Genomic DNA, 23,908 nt, shown 5'->3' on the forward strand with positions numbered 1-23,908 from the left:
AATTTTATAAAAATATGGGGTGGTTCTGAAAAAACTGGACACAATAACCCTGTCTCGAATAATATCTAGAGAACAAGCCTATTTCTGGAATTACCCATAAATAGAGGCCTCTGTTTTGTAAAATAGAGGATACAAGAGAAATAACTCAAAAAGTATAGGGGCATAATAGTAATCAAACAAAAAATGGATGCGACTAAAAATATCAAAAAAGAGAGAGAGGGCAAAGAAGTAAAAATACTTGAAAAAGTGTTTATACCAAACAATTGAGGGGGTCTTAATTCTTCCAAACCTGGTTTTTTTTTCATCTACTTTCGTAAAAGAGAGGGTTTTCCCCCTTTTACGAAACGGAAAAACAGAGAAACCAAAGGGGGCGCGACTGTGTTCGCCCTCACTGCCACCTTCACCCTCGTCGTTGCCTTTGCCATGAGATTCGGTAACCGCGGTAGGCAGTGATGAAGATCGATGGTTGCGCCAACAACAATGGCAAGGGAGCAGTTGCAGGCGCTGGACGTGGTGAATATATAGTGGTACCACTTCACCGCCATAGTCATAGCTAGTATGGGATTCTTCACCGATGCCTACGACCTCTTCTACATCTCCCTCATCACCAATCTCCTCAGCCACATCTACTACCATCAGCTCGGCTACAACAATCTGGGTTCCCTCCCGCCAAACATCTTTGTTGCCATCAACGACATCACTTTCTGTAGCACCCTCATCAACCAGCTCTTCTTTGGTTGGCTTGGCAACAAGCTTGGCCAGAAGCACGTCTACAACCTCACCCTCGTGCTCATGGTCATCTGCTCCATCGCATTTGGCTTCTCCTTTGGCATGTCCCACACTGTCGTGATGGCCATGATCTGCTCCTTCCACTTTCATCTTGGCTTCGGCATTGACGGCGATTACCCCCTCTCCGCGACTATCATTTTGGAGTACGCCAACAAGAAAACCAGGGGTTCCTTCATCGCGGTCATTTTTGCCATGCAAGGCTTCAGCATCCTAGCCGGCGGGATGGTTGCCATCGTCATCTCGGCCGCCTTTCGGGCCTGATATGACTCACCCAGCTTCAAAGCCGATATGATTCGATCAGTCCCTCCCCAGTCTGACTACGTCTGGCATCTCAAACTCATGTTCAACATGCTTTCCATCGTGCTCACCTACTATTGGCGGATGTGGATGCCCGAGACCGCCCGGTTCATGGCGCTCGTGGCCCGGGATGCAAAGCGTGTCGCAACCAACATGTCCAAGATGCTCAACATCGATATTGAGGTTGATCGGATCATATCGGATGAATCTAACTGGTTTGGGTTGTTCAACTCGGAGTTCACTAGGCAGTATGTGACACCGCTATTGGGGATGACAACCACCTTGTTCCTACTAGATGTGGCATTCTACAGCCATAACCTATTTCAGAAGGACATCTTCTCGAAAATGGGATGGATTCTAATGGTGGAGACGATGGGTGTGATCGAGGAGGTGTACATCGCCCGAGCCCAAACCCTCATCGCCCTCTTCTCCACTGTTTCAGGCTACAGGTTCACCATGGCGTTCATCAATCGCATCAGGCGATTCTACATCCAGCTCGGGGGGGTTAACGTTCATGATGGCATTCATGCTGGCACTAGAGGTTCCCTACGAGCACTGGCTCATATCGAAGACTCGTATCGAGTTTTTGGTGTTGTACGCATTCACGTTTTTCTTCTCCAACTTCGAGCCGAACGCAACGACATTCGTGGTGCTAGCAAAGATATTTTTGACAAGGTTGCAGTCGACGTTCCATGGGATATCGACGACGATGGGGAAGGCCAGAGCGATCGTGGGGGCATTTGGGTTCCTGTATGATGAGCAGAGCCCCGACCCGACAAAGGTGGATAGGGGGTACCAGCTGGTAATCGACATGAGGAACTCGTTGTTCATGTTGGCAGCTTGCAACTTGCTCGGCTTCTTGTTTATGTTCCTAGTGCATGTGTCAAAAGGGAGGTCCCTCGAGGAGGCCTCTGGCGAGTCGAAGGGAGCCACCAGAGGCAGCGTTGCAGATGAGAGCATCACGGTTCCTCCTGTGTAAAGGACTTAAGCAGGTACATTGATGGGTGGTGCTTTTTGGGTATCCTGTTTCATGGATGAACAAAAGTCATTTGGTGTGGGGCCTTTGCACTTCAAAGAGCAGAACAACACTTTTCGTCATTGATACTCCACGAACAAAAGTCACATGCTCTACAGGCGAATCAGTAAAGCAATGTCTGTCGCAACTTGGTTATGATACCATTAAAGGAATTAAGATTGTGGCGTGTAGAAATTAGAATCGAGGTATGCGCAGTGAAGGCAAGAAATTGGAGAAGGGAATAGAGTTGAGATTAACGACCTGTTTTAGGTGGGTTTCTATATAAAATTATAGAGAGCTCTCACTTGCTTGTAGAGACAAGGGCTTGAGTATTTATCCTCTCCTAGGTAGTCGTTACCCAGCCATAATCAGCTTATTGGGTTCTTAATTATGTTGGAAATCTAATATGAAGTAGGATTCACCACTATCATAGTTGTTCATATCTCAATGGCCCACTATGTAAGTAGGTCATTGGATTCCTAGCCCACTACACTAGATCATTGGATTTAATTACTTAGATCCATATTTTAAATCCATTATCTGGATCCAACATCAGGGTTCCATATGAGACCCATTGGCCATACTGGATTTGTACCAGGATCCAACATACAACCCCCCCCCCCCCCTCTTCTCGGGCTTCAAATTTGTGAACTTGGAAGGGTTTGGGCCTAAAACGAAACCTCGATTTTGAGATCCTTAATTTGCATGAAAGTTGGATCAAGATGTGAGCCCCACGCCATGATCAAATGAACAAGAGGTCCTCTCCAGAGATATGAAGTAATCAAAGACACCTTAAAAGTTTGTGCATTAAGCATCTGATCGCCTTCCATAAGGCCTTGGGCTCCACAACTGTCAAGCCTGTCCCCAAGATGAACAGTGATTTTGTGCTTATTGCACAAATATTTATGCAATCATATTGCACCTGATCTTTTCAGGTCGATCATAAAGAGTACTAAAATTTAAAAGTTACCAACGAGGAGTTGTGTGTGGTTGGTAGGAGCTGTTAGTGCAGGTCTCCTTGTGGTGGGACGTTGCAGGTTCAAAACCGGTGGTATTGACTAACCCCAGCTTGCCTTAAAAAAAAGTAATTAAAAGGTTTTAAAGTTGATCATAAGGCTGGTAAACAAGTTAGGACGTGGCAAGCTTCAATTGCACAAGTTCAACACGTTTCGAACCACCTTGTCGCAAACTTAAGCTGACTTTGAGTTGGATCATCACGACTTTTGGATCCAACTCTTGAATAAGTATTACATCCCATCCCCAAACCTACAGGAGTCAAGTTTATATTGGGTACTTTATCGGACCTAAACCCGAATATGCAAGTATACAACAACAACAACAACAACTACGCCTTCATCCCAAAACAATTGGGGTAGGCGATATGAACCAAAAAAGAAAATCATTCTGAGTCTTCCACATGAATCCTTCTCCTCCAATCATTTCTATCCAATGCCATGTTCTCGGTGAGGTTCAAAGCATTCATATCCTTTCCTATCATCTCCATCCATGTCTTCTTAGGCCTACCCCAACCTCTTTTAACTAATATATTTTCTCGTTTCTCCATCCTTCTAATTGGAGCATCATTAGGCCTTCGCCGAATATGTCTAAACCATTGTAAACGATTCTCTCTCATCTTATTTTCAATGGGTGCAACGCCTACCTTCTTAGGTATCTCCTCATTCCGAATCTTATCTTTTATTGTATTTCCATACATCCATCTAAGCATACGCATCTCAGCTACTGTGAGCAAGTATGAACACAAAAAAATGCTGACACGGATATTATATGGGTCTACTCAAGCCCAACTCTTATTATTTCTCAAGTTGGGTTGCATTATGAGTTTTATTGGATATCCAACCCAACCTAGGTTTACCCATGCATTTTTAGTGAATGTAAGCTCTTTAATTTACACGATCTGACAAAACATAAAACTGGCAACTAGTTATTTGGGCTGGTTTGGGTACAATTTGATGGGTCGGGCCATCGGATACTCTCGACCCTTTGATAGCCCTACCGTGGACTAGGGCTGAAAACGGATAGGATATGGCTGGATATTCAATTCGAATCCGACATGTTATTAATCCCAATGCCCATTCGGATCAGATTAGAATCTGTTCAATTGGATTACCTTTAGATTCCTATCAGCAATTAAGTTGGGTCTGGAGTTAATCTGAATCAAAATCTGATCGGATGAAAAAATTTACATGTAAATCACTTTTTTTTCTGTTATATTTTTTCCAGATCCAGTATTACTATTTCCACATGTATTTGGGATCGTATCCAACAGTACCTCTTCGGATCGGGATTCGGATCTGATAAGATCTAGACCGAATCCGACCCGTTTGCACCCCTAGCGTGGACCCACCTCAGATTTGCGGGTATGGATCTAAGTTAGTTTTTATATCCAACCCGAGGATGTCACGCGTCTATAAAGCCAATACAACCCTAGCGGCCTCGCCTCATCGCTAAAGAAATTATAGGGTTTTTGTGTTGCGGCTCCGTAAGAGGCTTCCGGTGATCTCTCTCTCTCTCTTCTCTCTCTCTGAAGTGCTTGTGAGTATCCCTAATCCATTAGAATTCTGGATTTCATGGTGAATCTGACCATTGCATCTGAACCATTGTGGTTTTTGCCATAGTATTTGCATATACTTATGGACAATTTTGTCGTGTTTATGTGTTTCCTTTTGTTCTAGAGGTCAAATCGCCGAAGGATCTTTGCTTTCGTTCTTTAGTCGAATTTCTGGTTGCTAATGCTGGACGCTTGCGATCTGGATACCGTGTTTCTCTTTTTAGCGCGTTTTATTTTTTTATTTTTTGCGAAATTATTCCGTTCGGAGTGTGATCTTCTTTTTCTTCTGAAAACATAAGGATGGAGTTGATTTTATCGGTATCTTTTGATCTGTGGGAGATTAGATAAAATGGATAACTTTACGTGCAATAGGCATTGGTTTTGCATACTTAGTATCAATTGAGTTTTTGGGAACTACATGATTCCACCTTGATCTCTCATGTGGTTGCAATGTTACCTTGTGATGCTATCGTCAGTTGGTTGGTTTATTGGATCCTCATCTTTGGATTATGTGGCTCAGATTGAATCAACATTAAATTTAGGGTGTTGGATTGAATCCTTAGGGAATAAGGCTTAATCAACCGGGTTGATTGGGTATGAATGACTGCTGGTAATTCTGTTCCATCACTAGAGTCTGTAATGAATTAATGACTAAATCGGGTTTCATGCGGTCTATGTTAATGCTGGGACCCAATTTGTATCGGCTTGTATAAGGCATCATGGTGTAGTGTGTCATTGGTTTGTTGATTCAAGGCTTTTAATATTTAGTTCTGGGTCGACCATCTTTGTCTGGTTAGCCCTTCTTGTTTATTTTTAGGGCAAGTAGCCAAGAAACCTGTGATGATTTAGGGTAATGTGTTGTGTTGCACAATACAATATCTCAACTCATCCCATTTATCTAGATAACTGTGGCACATTGAACTTTTTTGATGCACGGAAATACCTGGTCTGCTGTCAGGGTGCGTAATTCAATATCCCAAATCAGCCATGAATGGTTGCAATCAAATATGCATTAGTATAACAAGTTTATCCTTTGGATTTTGTAAATTATGTGGGGGATTTTTTGTCAATGGCCTCTTAATCAATTTCTCATTCCTCTGTCTGTGAACTAGTTGTTGCTTTTGGTCGTGTACTAAAATTTGTCTTAGAAGTATGTTTGTACTGCAACGCCTTTCATCATGTTCCATGGGCAACAGTTTATCCTTTGGATTTTGTAAGTTATGTGGGGGATTTTTTGTCAATGGCCTCTTAATCAATTTCTCATTCCTCTGTCTGTGAACTAGTTGTTGCTTTTGGTCGTGTACTAAAATTTGTCTTAGAAGTATGTTTGTACTGCAATGCCTTTCATCATGTTCCATGGGTAACTTGTTAGTTCCTCTTGTTGAATGCTACAAACTAAGACACACAAAAAATGAATCCATTAGCTTATCCTGGACAGAGAGTAGGATGGCTAAGATTCAGTAGCTATGTCAACATTCCTAATGGATTATTGAGTCAGCAAGATTGTCAGTTTGTGATAGGATTTGTTATTTGCAACTAATACATGGCCGAGGAATTAAGAATTCACCATGTTAAATGATAAAATTTTGATTTCTGATAACATGATTGCCTATTTGCATATGTAAAACCAGGTACTGCTGGTTCTGTATTCTTTTAAAAAAATGTATCAAAAGCTGCTCTTCTATCAGCTGAACTGATAAATATTTCAATCCTTTAAAACTAAAATTAGGTTGCAGCTTCTTTCAAACTTGGGGATTATCTAACATTTGGTTGTGATATCTTGTTGCAGGTAGATTGAACTTGCGTAGCACTTCTTAAATCACTGACAAGATGCAGAATGAAGAGGGTCAATACATGGATCTTTACATCCCAAGGAAATGGTAATAAAATTTATCCAGAAATTAGAAATACATACAACTCTTTTATAGTCTCAAAAAAAAGAAAACACATATGTACCCTTTTCTATGATTGGAATAGTTTTTATCTCTTTCAAATTATATTTCTTATATCAAGTTGATTCATATTCTGATTTTCATTTCTATTGATCTTTGTACATACATAGAGGTGATTAGATTTTTTCTCTTTTTTTTTACTTGTGCATCTTGTTGTGCAGTTCTGCAACGAATCGTCTCATTACTTCAAAGGATCATGCCTCTGTTCAGATAAACCTTGGACATCTGGATGAGAATGGCATTTACACTGGTCAATTCACCACTTTTGCGCTCTGTGGTTTCGTCCGAGCACAGGTTTACCTCCAAAATTAATATATCAGCTAGAGAAAGGACAGGATGTGTCTTTGTTCCTGAATTTTGTGTTTTGTCTTGTCCTGTGGAAAATAATCAATTAGGATTACAACTCTTCTGGAAGAGAAAGGACTCAACATGCCAGAGAGAAAAAATAACGTCTTTCTTGATCTGGAGTTTTATAATTTATATAATTATATTGTTATCCTTGGAAATTGTATTGTCAAACTGAATAAATGCAATTCTAAAAAAGTTCATTTGGTTCTTATGCTGAGGTTTGTTTTTTTACAGGGGGATGCAGACAGTGCTTTGGACAGGTTGTGGCAAAAGAAGAAGGCAGAAATTCGACAGTAGGAGAAAATTTTTCTCAAGAATTTTACTTGTTTGAGAGCTTAATGTTTCTTGCTGTCTTGGATTTTGTCATCATTTAGTTTTCGTAAAACATTCCCCAGTTTGAATGTTTTTCATTCACTGCATTTCTTTTGGTCATTGCAAGAGCATATCAAAGAGTGCTGAATTATTAGACGTTTACAATAGAATCGCTGTGAGTTTCGACCTCAGGGATGGAACAAGTCAACTGGTAGGTCTTTGTTTTTTAATTTTTTGGTGATGAGGAACCCTTGCTTAAGTGAGAGAACTGGATGGGGGGTGGGGTTGTGAAAGGTGTTGAGTTGAAGACCTCGGATGAGTTGCTTTTCCTAATAAGCTAAACGTGCAATTACAATGTATATAGCCAGAGGATGAGATATCTTATTTTTCAACAAAAAAAAAGCTAGTTTTTTAATATAGAAATGGTTTTAGAGCTGGGAAATCCTTATGCAAACTTTCCTGGTCAGTAAGGAGACAAGAACTAGCGACTGAACGAACGAGTGAAACGGAGTTTACAACTGGAGTGATGGCATGCTTCATATAATTGTTGATGTTGGTATTGCTAAACACAGTTTCTTAGGCTGCATCTCAAAGGGTGATGCGTCACTGAAAAGTTTTTAACTGAAATTGAGAAAGTGTTATTACTAAATTCATCTTTGTTTAGGCTGCACTTTAGATGGTGATATGTCACAGTGAAGCTTTTTTAGCTCAAGTTGGAGGATGCAAATTAAGTTGTAACTCGGCCTAGTTGGAACCTTCCAATGGTCCATTTGGTAACCTTTTGTTCTTGCAGATTAAGGTCAAAGGGCCGTCTCCTTGGTGTATGCCTTTTGCTCTTATTTTTCTTAGCTAGGGATGCAAATGGGTCGGATCCAGGATGGAGGTTTTGCAATTTTTGGATGTTCTGTTTGCATCCCTAAACATAGCAGAAGCCTTTTTCAAAGAAACATGAAACTGCATTTCTTTACATGCCTTTGTAAAATTTTGCGGGAAGCTCCCTTTCTCCCTTTGCAAGTGGTGGGGTCTTGAGTATGGTATGGGAAAGCGGCTTTCCTTTCCACTAAGTCTGGATATTGTGCTGGAGCTTGGGAGGCATGCTTACTTTGGTTCGGGGACAAAGTTGACCAGGACAGCATATGCCGGTAGAGAGGTGACCCAGATTGTGGAATCAGTAATTCTTAGGTCAAGGTATGAAGGATTGTTAGAGGAGATACTAAAGGTTTTGCGAGGGTCCAAGGGTGTCGGGCGCCAAGCAAGGGAATAGAATTGACAGGTCCAAATAACGGGATCTAAGCACATTCTCAGTTGAGATATTTATGAATTACGATTCAGAATTTTTTTAAGAATCAAAATCTCTTGAATACAAAATGCTCAATAGTCAGACCTATTTTTTTCAAAAAAATAGGCAGACCTAATTGTTTATAGTGACCCTCTCCAGCCACTAGAAACAATTGCTAGCCTTGGATACAAGAATTTCAGGATTGATAATTAGAGGAAGTTATTAATCAATAACACTATAACAGGTAGCCAGTTACCAGAATAAACTGCCGCACATGTTAAATTATAATTCGTCTCAATACAGCCGCCTAATACATTAGCAGTGAAAAAACTGTTCCCTCCTTGGTATGCTTCATATGCAATAGAAACAACAGAAACCCAAAGACAAGAAAGAAAGGTGCGCAAAGTAATCAGCAACAGCAAAAAGCCAGCAAAACTCCATTCTTACTTTGTGTAAAGAACATCTTCAAAGAAAGGTGGGCAAAGTAATCAGCAACAGCAAAACTCCATTCTTACTTTGTGTAAAGAACATCTTCCCAGGGGTGTCGGTACAGTGGCTGTTTTAGTCTCTTCTGGTCGAACGTATGCCTGTGCATTTCCAAAACAACAGTCAAAATATTGATAATGAGAGCTGGATTGGTTCGAGTTGCATTCTCTTGGACAAGGAATCAAATATTTTCATTTTTCTTGATAGTGAAAATTCGTTGGCACTGGTGACTGGAAAGTGAACAAGGTGCAAACTCAATGTTAAAATCCAGGTCTAACAGAAATCACAACTGGAGTGCTAATAACTCGAGATGGTTCCGTCAAGATAAGATGCAATAAACAGGCTGGAATAGTCTGTGCATGCATGTGCATGGTACATCTTATTTTTTGCATGCATGCGCTGATTTTCCAAAATGACCAGCAAAACCTTGCATGATTCTGAGTCGTACTTGAAAACACTATTATCAGCTAAAGGGACCACAATTGCATCAATTATTGAGAAATGGCCCTTCAATAGTAACGTGAGCAATTGAGTTCCAAGTACTCAGATAAGATGTATGCACCTAAGAAGCATGCATCCAGCAGAAAAGCAGGGTAGAAATATGAAATCTAATGCTTTATGCTGTTCAGAAAAACTTACCCAATCAGACCGATTGAGCGTGCCAGCACAAACAGCCCATTAAGATAACCAATCTCAACGATCTCATCAATTTCTTGCTTGGTGAACATTCCACTACCAGAAAGGAGATCCAGGAAAAGTGACCCAATAGCTCCATCAACATTCAGTACCAGGTTGTTTGCCTTTGAGAGGGTGTACTTCTCTACTTGCACCGCATATTCCATATATTTCACAGAAGGAAAATATGTATGTGCATATTTTTGCAGCAGCTCCACCCTCTTATCTCTGTTGTCTCCTCTCTTGATTCTTTCACCAAAGAAGAATTGGTTTTAGAGGTTGCTTCAAGATCTTGAAATAAAGCATCAAACAATTAAGATTTAAGTATACCAAGTAACTTGATATCTAGCCGAACGATAACTACATAACACAACTAGAATGATCGATGTCAAGACAAAGGACAATATTTACTAATGTAGAATTCTCAGAAATCGGTATGGACTCGGAGCTACATGACCACACCACATCAAGTCAATCTCTGTGCCTTTCTAGAGAAGTAGCCCCATGTCTTTTTGTTCTTTTATTATTGGAGGTGGGATAGGGGTTACAGCTGGTAAATGAGACGAATGAACCGAATTGGAGGTGTTCAAACTCAGGTCATTTTTGTGGCCAGTTGAGCTGACCTCAAGCTCATGATGAGCACAAGCTAAATGAGCTGAGCCAACCCTGGCTTGTTTACAGAAAAAGAGAAGAAGAAAAAAACTTTCTAAGCAGGAAGTAATGGGATTTGAACTCCAGACATATTGAGCCAAACTCAAGCAGACTCGTTTGAAGAGAAAATACATTTCCTTTAATGCTAGAAGCAATAGGATTTGCAAGTGAAACACTTCCAACTATTTATTTTATACTACACTATGTGATATAAAACAGTGTCACGTGGAATCAGGACTAACATGATGATGTAGGATGACTGATCAATTATGCAATTTCATATACCCATGATCAATGCAAGGAACTCGAATGCATTACATGTGAAATCAGGACCAAGTGACCAACATGACAATATGTACCATGACTGGTCAATTATGCAATTTCCTATACCTGTGACCAATGCCAGGAACTCGAATGCCTTTCTTTTTCATTCCTTCAACAAACTCGTAAGGAGAAAGGCCCTGAGGTGGAACAACAAACAAATTTCTTCAGTTGATCTAATCTGGTAAAGTTACAAACAACTTAAAGCCTATGGATTAGGGGTGTCAACAGGTCGGATTTGGTTCGGACCCAGGTGGAACCAGACTTCGACCAGATTTTTGGGCCGGGTCTACTATAAGAGAAATCATACCGGGACCCGATAAGAACTACATGAACCAGACCCCGATCATACCCGGTAAAATAATATTTGTTATCATTTTTACATTGAAAAATTGGCGGGTATTAATCGGAACTCAGGTCGAGCCCAGATCTGGTATAAAATTTCACAAAATATACCCGGTCCATGTATGAATTGGACCTTCGGGTCCGGACCGGGTCTTCTTATTTGTCACCATACCCGTACCCTATAGGGTTTGGTCTGGGTCGGGTCTGGGTAAAACTGACTTGTTGGCACCCCTACTATGGATACCTACAAGATCCTTTGTCCAAACTTACCTTATCATAGGCATCCTTAAAAAACCGAGCAGCATCGTCGATGGCACCACCAAATCGTGGACCAATAGTGAGCAGCCCTGTTTGGAATATAGAAGGATTTAACATCCCTTCAAAGGAACTAGACCAGCTCTTAAATGTTTGAAAGAATAGCACATTACACTCCTACTTAGTGCATTACAGGGAAACCCTAAACTAGGTTCAACACATCCAACTATCATTACACTTAAGCAACAAGCAGCAAACAAATTATGTCTTACCAGAAACAAGACTTGACACGAGATCTTTTCCAGCCCGTGCAGTAACTATCGTGTTGTGAGCTCCAGAGACACAAGGACCATGGTCAGCACATAGCATGATGCAAATCTGACAAAGTGAAGACAGTTTGATAAGCTAACTGCATCGCAGCCATTCTCAAAATTGTGCCACAAAATAAAAAGAGATAGGTCTGTGTGTTGGAAGGTGGTACACAGCAACCTCACCTCAATGAACTGTGTGCAATATCTTGGAAGGCTACGCTTAAACCAAAGAAGCGAGATAACATCACCAACACCATAACCTCGTTCCACAATAGTTGACATTGGCACACCAGCATAGCATGGCTCCTCACCTGGATACAGAATGGGATAACTTAGGAAAGAGTCAACCAAGACTTTGAGACCATGTAACACTACAAAATTAAGCAAATCCTAAGGTAATCCAAGAGTCAAACCTCTGTCATCAGAGATTGTGGAGATAATATGAGTTGGTGCACGAACTTTTCCACTTTTAATAGCTGTATTAAGATCCTCTGGAATAGGAGGTGGTTTGACTACAGGTACAGGCGATATCTTTCCTTCTTCAACCTAAATAAAGAAAGCAATACAATGTGGGATAAGGCTCCACTGTAGGTTTCATACACATGGCTAATTGGCCAAGGCAGGCTTCAAAATATTGAAACTATAATATAGCTGTATGTGGAGAGACATAATGATAACATACAAGTTTCTGGAATGTTGCTTTAATAGCATCCTCAAATACTTCATAGGAAGTTGGAACCACTGCACCTGATTCCCTTAATGCTTGATTCTTTGCTTGAGCAGATTCCAATTCTCCCCCACTTTTAGCACCCTGAGTTTGAAGATTTTAATAGAGATTAAAGGAGAGAAATGGTCTTTCAGCATAACAGTGAAAAAAAATGATCAACGTCTTACAGCATGGCCAAATTGCACTTCTGATTTGAAGAGTGTCGCACAGGTTCCACTGACCCAGGCTACAACTGGCTTATGTATTTTTCCTTGTTTTAGGGCCTCAACTAAGGAATATTCATCTCGCCCACCAAGCTCCCCCAGAACCACCATCATTTTAACCTATAATGTCAATTAATAAAGCCAACACAAATTTTAGGTCACTTGAAGGCATTAAGGCCTGCAAAGAAGAAACAAAGGGAAAATTTTCATATAAAATTTCAAATGCAAGGTATTATTCCAAATGCTTCCATTCAACTAAAATTTTCCTTTTGTAGAGCTCTGTAAAAGAGCTTATGTTTATAAAAGCCTACAGAATAGACATGTTTATAGAAAGCTGAACAAGCCCAACACAGCACATAGCTTAAATGTTAGAAGTATCATGCTAATGACTTAGGAACAAGCATTGAATTCAGATTCATTCAAGACCAAGGTTTGAAAAATCAAGAGTGACTCGGTTTCTGCAGTCCAAATCTGCAGTTCTAAAAATCAACAACAGGGGCCTCCAATGGTATGGCTTCTGCATAGAGAACTTATCATTCAGATCAATACTTAGTGCTATGACCGGGTTCAGAAACTGTGTGCAAGAAGAACTAGAATTTAATCTTTTCAAGTAAAAACCCTACAGGATTAGGAACTATGCCAGCATTACCATCAGTTTTCAGTATTCATTTGGGCAAAAAACAAAAATGTGGAACAGATGTAGCAGGTAAAAACATGTACAAGAACCATCAAAAGACAATAGCAGACAATGAATTTATGAACTACCTGAGGAATGTTATTGAACCGCAAGATATGATCAGAAAGCGTTGAGCCCGGGAAGACGTCTCCTCCAATTGCTATGCCTGCAAAAATGAATAATAAACAGAAACCCTGGAATATGGATGCTCCAATAGCAATATGTGACAGCTGTGTATACCTTCATAAATGCCATCTGTGACACGTGCAATCGTGTTGTACATTTCATTTGACATCCCACCCTGAATTTATAGTGAAGAAATAAGAGATTCACCTTTTTTCATTGACTTAACGAAGATGACTGAAACTAACGCTGCCAGAGACATGCATCCATACAAACATTAACTGAAGCAATTGTGTTACACAATAATATGCTGCATCACCAGTTCATAATGACTTCATCGAGCAAATATAATGAGGACAGTACACTGCTAACATTAGTCTTTTAAGGTTCTACTTCTACAGATGCATGCAATCTAGAGGTTAGAAAGTTTCATTACAGAAGCTGTTCAGTGTTCAGTCTGTTATAGGTGCAGCTCTTAAGACTGTGATTCATCCATAACAAGCATGCTGGCAGAATAAACAATAACAAGAGCACATTTTTTTCCCTATGAAAACAAACAAAGAATAAGAAGCATAGCAAAGAAGTCAAAGTTAAACACCAAGTGAGAAATTGGAAAAGTGCATACAGATTTGGAGACAAATCCAACAGATCCAGGCCGATAAAGCTTGCAATGAATTATATTGTCAATTGTTCCTGCAGTATCCCCTATCTTAAATGCACCTGCTTGAATACCACCAACAGTAGCAGGACCAATAACCACCTGTCATTGAGATCAGCTAGTAAGGTTAAATGTGACATGAACAAGAAATTGCTCCTTCCCAGACAAAAACTGACTTGAATTTCCACCTAAAGTAAGTTTCAGATGAATTCACGTGTATCTGCAATCTTTTGCAATTTTACAAGTTGCACCACTTTCCCAAGAAATGCAAATAGAATCCAAAATGAAAGGGAAGTCAATAACTCCACCTTATTATTAGCCTTGGCATAAGCAATCAACTGCTTAGTATCAGATTCTGGAACACCTTCAGCAATTATAGCCACAACCCTGATGGTAGGCTGTTTAAGAGCAGCGAAGGAGGAAGCAGCTGCACTGAAAATACAGCAAAAACACTAATTCAGTCAGGCAACACTAGAAAAACGTCCTACTGAATGCCTGTATAATGTTTCTAACTTATGCATGAGCCTGTCACTGACCTTCTAAAGGATGCAAAGTTGATAAAAACGTCAGCAGTTGGGTGTGCACTACATGCTGCTTCAATGCTGGAGAAAGAAAAATCGGAGGCTTGTTAGGAAGATTTTTCTGATTGCTGGAACGTCTGTTTATAGATCAGAATTATAACAATTGTAATTAGGAAACTTGATCACCTTCCGTGGACAGGGATGGCAATTTCCTCCTGACCAAAAAATAGTTTCTGAAATCCCTCAGAACCAGGATTTATTATGCCAGCAACAGATGGAGTCTCCCTTCCTAGATACACCAGCACATAGGGTTAGCAACTCAACATGAACCATAAATTATGGAATTGTAATTATAATGTATATATTGGCATTTTTATTATGGAGAAAGACGAACCACATAGAAAGTCAAAATCAAGCATGCGCTGAATAGGAAGCTGTTTATAGTTGTAAAATAAAGCTTGCGTATTTTTGGAGAATAGTTGCCCAGTCGCCATGTTGTCAAATGGCCTTCAGCATAAACAACCTGCAGGAGATGATGGATTTATTGGACTTCTGAACATAATGAAAGTTTGTTTGCAGAAACGATTAACGATAATAGCAAGCACAAGTGTTGATCCAAAGAAAGATCGTGAATGGTACAAGTACAACAATCTGTGCCAGTTTAAAGCGCCTGTCAAAGGTTTTGCTCCCTCTAACCAACAGTTTAATAGCCTATTAAACTAACGCTAGCCTTATCATCTGAATAGGTGGGAGATATGAAAAGAACTAATGAAATTAATGATCTCGAGATGAAGAAATAAAGGCAGCACCACAAAATGCGACACAAATAATAAAATATGGAATCTGGTTATTTCAAAAAACCTTAAAAGTTATTAAAACTTGTTATCCATAAAACAAAAAGGGATATTTTGTTCCTTCCCCAACACAATTGATAATTTCTCCCACCTATTCACATAATACGGCTATAAAAACTATATCCTATAACTAAAGCACCCAAATTGGGAAGAAGTAAAAATTCAATATGATACTAAATTATGCGCTTCAAAATGATCCACAAACAACCCAAGGAGGAAAACAAAATTGCATACGTGAAATTATACACACTTGCTCTTTCAATCAGAGGACCATTTAACCTTACCTCCAGAAGAAGGTGGGGAAAGAAGAAGAAGAAGCCAAGATCCCAGCATAACAAAAGAAATACGAAAATACAGAAGTTTCAGGAGAATGATAAATAGAGTTTAGATCAATAAATCAAACGATTCGACCCCAAAAAAAAAGTAAAAAAAAACAAATTTTTTGTTAATATAAACATCCCTATACTTCAATAAAATCCAAGAACGTCCACCAAAAAGCCCCCTAACTTCCACGGTTCAACCCAAAAAAATATAAGATGCAACAAAACCCACCATTTTGCAACAAATCAAATAAATTTCAACTCCGAAATAACATTTGATAAGACAAAGAGAATCATTTCCAACAAAAGACTCGATTTTAAAAAATGAAGGAAAAAAAATACAAGATGCGAAAGAAAAATTTCCGAAAGTTTCTAACAAAGTCCATAAACTCAAATGCCACAACTCTACCCATCCCTAATCAACAGAAAACAAAATGCAAGCCTCTAGAGAGAAAAATCTCACGAAATTCATAAAAAAACGAAAAATTTTCAGATCCTAGCTCCCAGAAAACTCAAATCAATTCTCCACATTCAGATTTGGAACATACACTCTTCAAAACGGTGATTAACTTTGCAGAAAAAGAAAATTTTAACTAAAATTTCAAGATCTCTTCAATCCTCCGCAAGAACAGACGAAAAGAAAAAAGTAACAAAAAACAGAAAAAAACGAACGAGGAAAAAACTACATCATAATCTCAAGCATCTTTCTAAAACCAAAAAACAACATCATAAAAGAAACATATCAGGCAAAGAGCAACGAAAACATGATGATTTAGGATAAACCGGGAAAATAACCTCAAGTTCAGGATTTATGATCTCAGATTCGCTGCAGAGAGACGCAGACGCAGACGCAGTAGAGGACTAGAAGGAAGAACAGAGGGAGCGATGAAGACGAAAGAGGGAGTGAGAGGGGGAAGGAGCAGAGGGTGTTGGTAGGTATAGATGATGAGCAACAAAACGAAGCGCGCGTCACGTGGTGTGAGGAGTTCGATAGTTAAGCGGGCTTCTTTAGTAGCTGCAGCCCACGCATGAGCGCCTCTGAATCTCTCTTCAATTGCTAAAACGCCCTCAGCTTTTACCTCAATTGACCAAACATGGGTTTGTCAGTTGCTTAAAATCAGGTTTTTGATTTGCCAAAAAAAAATTTTATGAACCTGTTTGGATGCCAAAAATCTGATTTTCATGTCTTTGGTCACTCAAAAACAAAATAAGTTTGGCGATTTTTTGGCCAGCCATCGGCCAAGAAATGACTTGATCGGTGTTACCCCAGCCCTCAATTTAAAAAAAAACAAAGATGGCTGGCCATTTCTGGGCCAGCCGCTGGCCTGGATGGTGTCGCCGGAGGGGGGTGACACCATCTCAGCCGGTGGCTGGCCGGATTACCATGGTTTAATATATATATATATATGTGTGTGTGTGTGTGTTTTGAGCTATTTTCTGATCAATGCCCCGGTTGACTAGATTGTAACGTTGGATCGTTAGATGCATGCAAACAAGAGTAGGTACTATTGAATGGTGTTGTAGTATAAAAGCGCCTCAAGCAGTGCCCTCTTACCATGCGTGATGCAAACAAGTCTGATGCTTTTTGGATCATGCTGCACCCTTTCAATTTGTAATAAATTCAATAAGCCATTTATTAAGATTTGATATATATATATATATATATATATATATATATATGTGGCAGTGGGAAGCTACCCGACCTTGTCAGATGGTACCAGATTGGACAGTCAATTTTTCATGCTTTTTCAAAATTCTGATAGCATGATTGTTTTACTAGAAATTGACACTTGGATCATTTGATTCTGATTTATAGATATGTTTTTATAAGATTCAAAAATCAACCGTCTACAATTTTCATAAAATTTTAAGGCTTCAAATAACATTTTTTCATCCAAAATACATTATTCAATTGTCAATTTCTAATAAATCAATCATGTTGAACACATAAGTAAGGTCAGTATTTCAAAAAAATATTGAAAAAAATTCTTAGTGGGTAGGGTTGGTACATTTTCTATTTTCCATGTCTATGAAAACTAAAACCTCTCCAATGAAAACCCTTTCAAAATTCTGATCTTACAAATGTGTTCAGATGAGTGATGTATTATAAATCAACACTTGGATCATGAATTTTGGATAGAAAAAATGGTATTTGGAGCTTCGAGAATTTGTGAAAATTGTAAGTTGTTGATTTTAAAACTTATAAAAAAACTATCCATGCATTGGAATCAAATACTCCAAGAAGTGATTTGTATGATTAAAATTTTTAAAAAAAAACACCAAAAATCCAATAAAGTGTCCATCAAAAAGGTTTTGGAGGGTTTTCCATTGAGGAGGTTTTCATACTTAATCACGAACTGCGTAGGTGCTTAATGCATAGGAGCTTAATTGTGGGACTTATGACACACATGTTTGCATGTTTGCAGTAGATCCAAGGACCCGGCAGAGTAGTAGCACTCTAAGTGGGTCGCTAAAGTCCATTTGGTGCTTTTTGAGCCATTTTTTACGTGATTTCATTTTTTTTTACATGATCATCCATCAATGCACGTGATGGGCAATCAACATGATTAAGCATGGTAAGCACCTATGCATTAAGCGCTTATGCATTTTCCTATATATATATATATATATATATATATATATATATATATATATGGTAATATTGGATCTTGTAGAAAAAAAATAAAACAAGCCTTTCGGTATCAAAATGAAAAATGGATTGGATTTTGAATGAAGATCCAATATCATATATTAATTATGAACTTTATCCAAGTCCAATGAATAATTTGATTAAGTAAATTCAAATTCCGTTTGAATGCACACTTAGATCTTATATTAAGCATTTATATTAAAAAATAATATGCTTGATGTGTATTGAAAATATGATAAAATGTTGGACATTTTATATGGTCTTGCATAGCTTTTGATAAAATTTATGAATATTCAAATATGACCATGATTATGTTAATGAATCATTGTATTGATATTGTATACAATTATGACTTATATAATATTTTATCATGGTTTTACTAGTTTTGGTTGCTGGATGAGCTTATCTAGAAACATATATAAGGTATATCAATATTTGAACACAAGAAAAAGTCTCAACCTTACAACTTTTGGATACAATACCTTTGATGTCTCACGAATCAAGTTAGGGGTACAAGCCTGAGTGAATACGGGCAATGCAGTGTATCTTATTGTTTTTCTGTAATAAGATCTCTTGAAAATGACACCTTCAAAAGATAGACCTACTCATGGCATTAGTATGAGAAAATTACTTGAAGACTCAGCCAAGATCGTAGAACTTGCGGCACATGTTTGTAATAGATTTGATTTTGTATCTATGTCAGTTAGGCAATTTGATGTTTGTGAGGGCATATAGCCTTATTAAGAGGCAATGGTTAATAACCACTCTTTCTTCAAAGCTTTTGAGATATTGGCTACATGAACTTTAGTCTCGAACAATCATTGTATATTATATTGTTACCATATATTTATGTACGGGGTGAGCAAAGCTTTTTGGATGCCTTTAATGGTAACTAGTATAACCGCATTATATTAAGGTCTCATTTAGTATACTAGTAAATATGCATATATTGAGTTAAAATCCTGATTTGCCAACCAATTTATTTGTAAATCTTGTTTTTTTATAATTATTGTGTTTATTAAATTTTATTTTTTGTATCTATAAAATCTCTATAACTTTTAAGTCTTATTTTTAATTAAAAATATTATCTAATGAGTGATTACTTTGTCAATTTAAAAAGTATTTTTGAAGGTTAGCATCAACCGTGACTTTTTTTCTTAATGGAAGACTAGAGTCTACATAGTCTATAAACAGAAAGTCTCACCATAAGGAGGAGCAATGGACCTTATGTCATGTAGCCAATAGTCATTCTCAGGTTTTCCCCATTAGGTGTGCTTCTAACCCTAGAGTGGACACAAAAGCTTGATCCTTACGCCGGTTCAACTTAAAGTAAGTTGATATAGCTGTGGATGGTGAAATGTACATTTTCTTTTTATCTATTTCTTGACGTGATTATCAATTTATTTATATTATTTATTAAAATTTCTGCTTAAATCATATATATTTTAGTCCTAAAATTAGATAGCACTTGACATAGTCATCTTGCCGCCGAAGCCGTAACTTTACAATCGTATATTAGAATAAGTGATTTTTGATGTGTTGAATTTCATAAAGTTTAAAGGTTATTTTTTAGATTCTGACGTACTATATTTTTCAAAAAATCAAATCAAGTCCATTTGCACCCTTACGATAAAACTTGTTAAGTAGGGCCATGAAAGGGGTAACAAATGCACTAGGGCCAGGTGGGTTAGCGGTGCACCTGAATTATGTCCAACTTTGAGTTTATGGTCCCCAATCTCAATTGGGCATGGCTTAGTCATAACCATACACAGAGATAGGTATGGATATCATAACCGAGACGCCCTAGCTTTTACAATTTTCTTTTTAGGTTAAGGATAATCGCTAAAGATCAGAATTCGGGTTGGACACAAAACTGGTTTCACAATTTATGTACTAGATTTGTTCCCTATCCCACTCGAATCCAACAGATCGGACCTGATTAGCTAATCAGACCTGTTACATCCAGCCTAAACTAGATTTGTTCCACATCCTACTCGAATCCACCAGATCCAACCTGATTAGCTAATCAGACCTATTACATCCAGCCTAAATCCGGGTCCTATCAAATCTTATTCAAGTGAATATCAGGTCATAACCCGTACACTTTTGAGCTTCAACCCGGTGCAATTTGAACTCAAACAGCCAACCTCCATCTCAGTTCAACCAAAACTCGTTAATCAATTTAGTGTACAACATCATTATTATTATATAATTCACTCTTATTGTGCATTAACATGCTCCTAATGAACTTATCAAACCCTTAAGGAACCTTGTTAAGATTTTGAGTTGGGTTTGTTTTAACAAAATGAAATCGGTTTGTATAATAAAAGAAACAAAGAAGATTGAATTGATAAGATGTGAAAAAGATGAAATAAAAAACAGAAACAAATCTTGATGGATCCCGTGGTCCTGGAGCCTCTTTTTGGATAGGGATGGACATCGGGTTGGGTACCCAACGATTAGTCAGGTATCCGACCCAAGATGAGTTAGGTTTGGGCTGCTTGTGCAGCCTCAAGCCTGGTAAGTCTTGGGCCGAACTGGGTCCAAGTGGGATCGCATTTGGTAGGGTGAAAAGACTATATCAATACAGCCCAAACATATACAGAAAGATTTAGAAGTGTCCGACCCGGACCTGAAATAACCCAAACCCCACAAGAGCTTTGTCAGGCCCATGGTCCCTGGGCTGGGTCGGCCCTTAGTAATAGACCAATTGTGCAGTAATGGTGGTACTTGTCCACCATGCTGTCTCTGCAGTTAATGTACTGGACCAGTGGATTGAAGAGATGCAAACTGTAACTTCATTACTGTGTGTGTGTGTGTGTGAGAGAGAGAGAGAGAGAGGTGCAAGGATGAGCATGGTGTCTTTGTTCTTGTGCTTTGTTTTTCAACCAAGAATGAAGGGCATGATTAGGGATGCAAATGAGTTGGATCCAGGATGAAGGTTTTGCAATTCTTGGCTGCTCCGGATCCTATTTTGATCTGAATCCTTATGTATTTACCTGCTCCAGATCCGAAACGTTGATTGTCCATTGTAGGGGGCACGGTTAGGAGGTGGGCTGGGTAAATTAATCATGAATTCGCTCCTTGTAAGCTTTCCATTCTATTTTGGTTGCAGCTTTTTGAAAATTTAATTATGAGATGTGGTTGGCTGTTGGTTAGGGGTAGGTGCATGACCAAACGTCACATTGTGACATTGTCTTGTGTCCCACCTATCTTTTAAAAATAATAAGGGATGTAAATGGATTGGACTCTGGTAGGATATAATTGGATTTAAGGTAATAGGATTCGTAATCAGACACAGATTTGGATGGAGAGAAGATATATATATATATATATATATATATATATATATATATATATATATATATATATATATATATATATAATCACTAGAATAGGAGAACTAATGTGTGAACTACAATTTTTATAAAAAATTTGTTCTTTTCTTGAATCTAACCGTACGTATGTGATCAAGATTTTGGTTTTATAAGAAACCGTTCTTGAATCATCTGATTTTGATGCATAAATGAGATTTTTTTAAGACTTTAAAATCAATGGCTCATAATCTTCATAAATATTCAAGCATTCAAAAAATATATTTTTCATCAAAAATACACGATCCAATAATTGATTCCTAGCAAATTCACGGTGCCAAGCACATCCACATGGTTGGATTTGCAAAAAAAAAGTGTTGGAAATGCCCATATTTTCAGTTATCATATTCTAGTGATTATATATATATATATATGAAAACCAAAATATGAGAACGAGAAATATGTGCATTTTCAATATTTTTTTTGCAGATTTTTAATGCTTGAATATTTATGAAGAATATGAGTCACTGATTTTAAAGCCTTAAAAAAACTCATTTATGGATCAAAATAGGATGATTCAAGAGCGTGTTCTTATGAAACTAAGCATGTAGATTATATTAGTACGGTCAGATTCAAGTGAAAAGAACAAAAAAATCATGAAAATTGTGGTTCACACATAGTTCTTATATTTTCAATTCTCATATTCTAGTGATTATATATATATATATATATATATATATATATATATATATATATATATATATATATATATATATTGGATAGTTTGAGAGAAAAAACCCTCCATCACTCACCCCTGCCTGCTGGAGAATACATTGAGCTTCGACAAGCGATGTCACCCATGGGTTTCGAACTGAAACTTGTGACATCCTGTCATCTTGGTAATATTCACAAGTCGCACCTGCCAGATGAGCCAAGCCCTTGTGGGCCTAGGTCAGATATATGTAGATGTTGACACAACAGGGATTGGTAACTGTTGCAATGGAAGAGGTTGGTTTGGTTGTCATTCCCTTTTCCTTTCCCCTTTCCCTTTTTTGTCAGCTCACAATGACTTGGATTTCTCGGGTCGGCCCGAATATTATTCAGGTTGACACTTTTCAGGTCCGGGTCTGCTTGGGTATCCTATACAAAAAGGACCCTTCGACGGCCCTAGTCCTGAGTGTGGTCTCCAAGCTTTTCTTGTTGGTAGATATGGACTGAATTCTTGATGCATTGCTTCTACATCAGTGGGTTTGCTTAAAAAGATGATGTTGAAAAGAGCAATTGGTGGGTGTGGACTCTTCTCAGCTCAGTAGCCGTAGTGGTTTAGAATCTTTTTCTTTTTCTTTTCTTTTTTTTTATGATGAGGAACCCTCGCCGAAGCAAAAAAAAAACCCAAGGTGGGACCCACCACCACCCTGCCTCACATGGCCCACCTCTGAAAGCTACGGACACACCCGTAGTGGTGTAGAGTCGAATCAATAAATATAGAATCTGATTCGATCATGTGATCACTAATGCAGATAAACAGATTCAATCACAGGTTGGTTGCAGTTGCACATACAATGACCCCTCATTAAATAGCCCAACTAACGTTTTATTGCTGGAAGTGCAGTTGAAAGCCGACTCCTCACAAGTTCATCCAAATTATGTAAGCTGGGATAATACCTTCTAGAGAGTTTGGATCCAAGAACCCTTTCATTAAGATTAAGATTAAGATTAAGGGTGCAAACCAATGTTGTTAATATGGGTTTCAGACCTGAACGATTCAGAGTAGAACCATCGAGCTGAATCAGTCACCTTTACTCTCTTTTATTTTTAATTTAGAAAAGCATTAAAAACCCAAAAGCAATAAAAATTTTAAATAAGGGCTGATACAACACTGATACAACACTGATTCAGCTGAATTGTACTGATTTTGAGGTGAATCGCAGTTGAATCGACTGATTCACATCGATACTGACAACATTGGTGCAGATTGGACGGGCTCAAATCATGCTCGATATGAATCTGAATCATATCTGATGAGATAGGGTTTTGAATTCAGATTTGGAATATACATGGTAATACTAGATCCAGGACAAAAATGAAAAATGACCGTACTATAATGTAAAAACGATGTGTTATCTTAAAAGCTTCACAATTTGTCAAAATCCGCCTGAAACTGCATATAGCCAACATCATTAGGATCATTTTATCCTTCGCATGTGAGAAACTCACGAAGTTCAATCGATATATCGCTCAACACATCGGGTATCAT

The 23,908-nt window shown here is 38.3% G+C and overlaps 2 protein-coding genes and 1 pseudogene across 4 annotated transcripts; 2 read left to right on the plus strand and 1 right to left on the minus strand.

Moving 5' to 3' along the window:
• The first annotated feature begins 480 nt into the window (after nt 1-480).
• On the plus strand, nt 481-2,065 carry LOC149842800 (putative inorganic phosphate transporter 1-7; annotated as a pseudogene).
• Nucleotides 2,066-4,557: 2,492 nt separating this feature from the next.
• Nucleotides 4,558-7,389, plus strand: LOC149842801 (small ribosomal subunit protein eS21y-like). 2 transcript variants are annotated; one of them, XM_089999448.1, is made up of 4 exons: nt 4,558-4,615; nt 6,460-6,550; nt 6,784-6,916; nt 7,205-7,389. In XM_089999448.1, exons 2-4 carry the CDS (start codon nt 6,501-6,503, stop codon nt 7,265-7,267), a joined length of 246 nt encoding a protein of 81 aa, XP_089855574.1. In that variant the 5' UTR covers nt 4,558-4,615; nt 6,460-6,500; the 3' UTR covers nt 7,268-7,389. The 2 variants fall into 2 exon arrangements, with proteins under 2 accessions (XP_089855574.1, XP_089855573.1); XM_089999447.1 differs by having other exon boundaries at nt 4,563-4,654.
• A 1,425-nt stretch (nt 7,390-8,814) lies between these two features.
• Nucleotides 8,815-16,670, minus strand: LOC149842802 (ATP-citrate synthase beta chain protein 1-like). 2 transcript variants are annotated; one of them, XM_089999445.1, is made up of 17 exons: nt 16,483-16,670; nt 14,908-15,036; nt 14,700-14,802; nt 14,529-14,594; nt 14,301-14,424; nt 13,960-14,094; nt 13,452-13,512; nt 13,301-13,377; nt 12,500-12,655; nt 12,288-12,416; nt 12,019-12,151; nt 11,789-11,916; nt 11,567-11,672; nt 11,310-11,386; nt 10,764-10,834; nt 9,687-9,971; nt 8,815-9,148 (listed from the first exon to the last, which is right to left on the minus strand). In XM_089999445.1, the coding sequence occupies exons 2-17, from the start codon at nt 15,005-15,007 to the stop codon at nt 9,073-9,075; spliced, it is 1,827 nt and encodes a 608-aa protein (XP_089855571.1). In that variant the 5' UTR covers nt 15,008-15,036; nt 16,483-16,670; the 3' UTR covers nt 8,815-9,072. The 2 variants fall into 2 exon arrangements, with proteins under 2 accessions (XP_089855571.1, XP_089855572.1); XM_089999446.1 differs by lacking the exon at nt 8,815-9,148 and having other exon boundaries at nt 9,890-10,013.
• Nucleotides 16,671-23,908: the final 7,238 nt, after the last annotated feature.

Source organism: Nuphar pumila, chromosome 3 (assembly GCF_984573655.1).
Source record: "Nuphar pumila chromosome 3, dmNupPumi1.hap1.1, whole genome shotgun sequence".
In the NCBI taxonomy this organism is placed as follows: domain Eukaryota; kingdom Viridiplantae; phylum Streptophyta; class Magnoliopsida; order Nymphaeales; family Nymphaeaceae; genus Nuphar; species Nuphar pumila.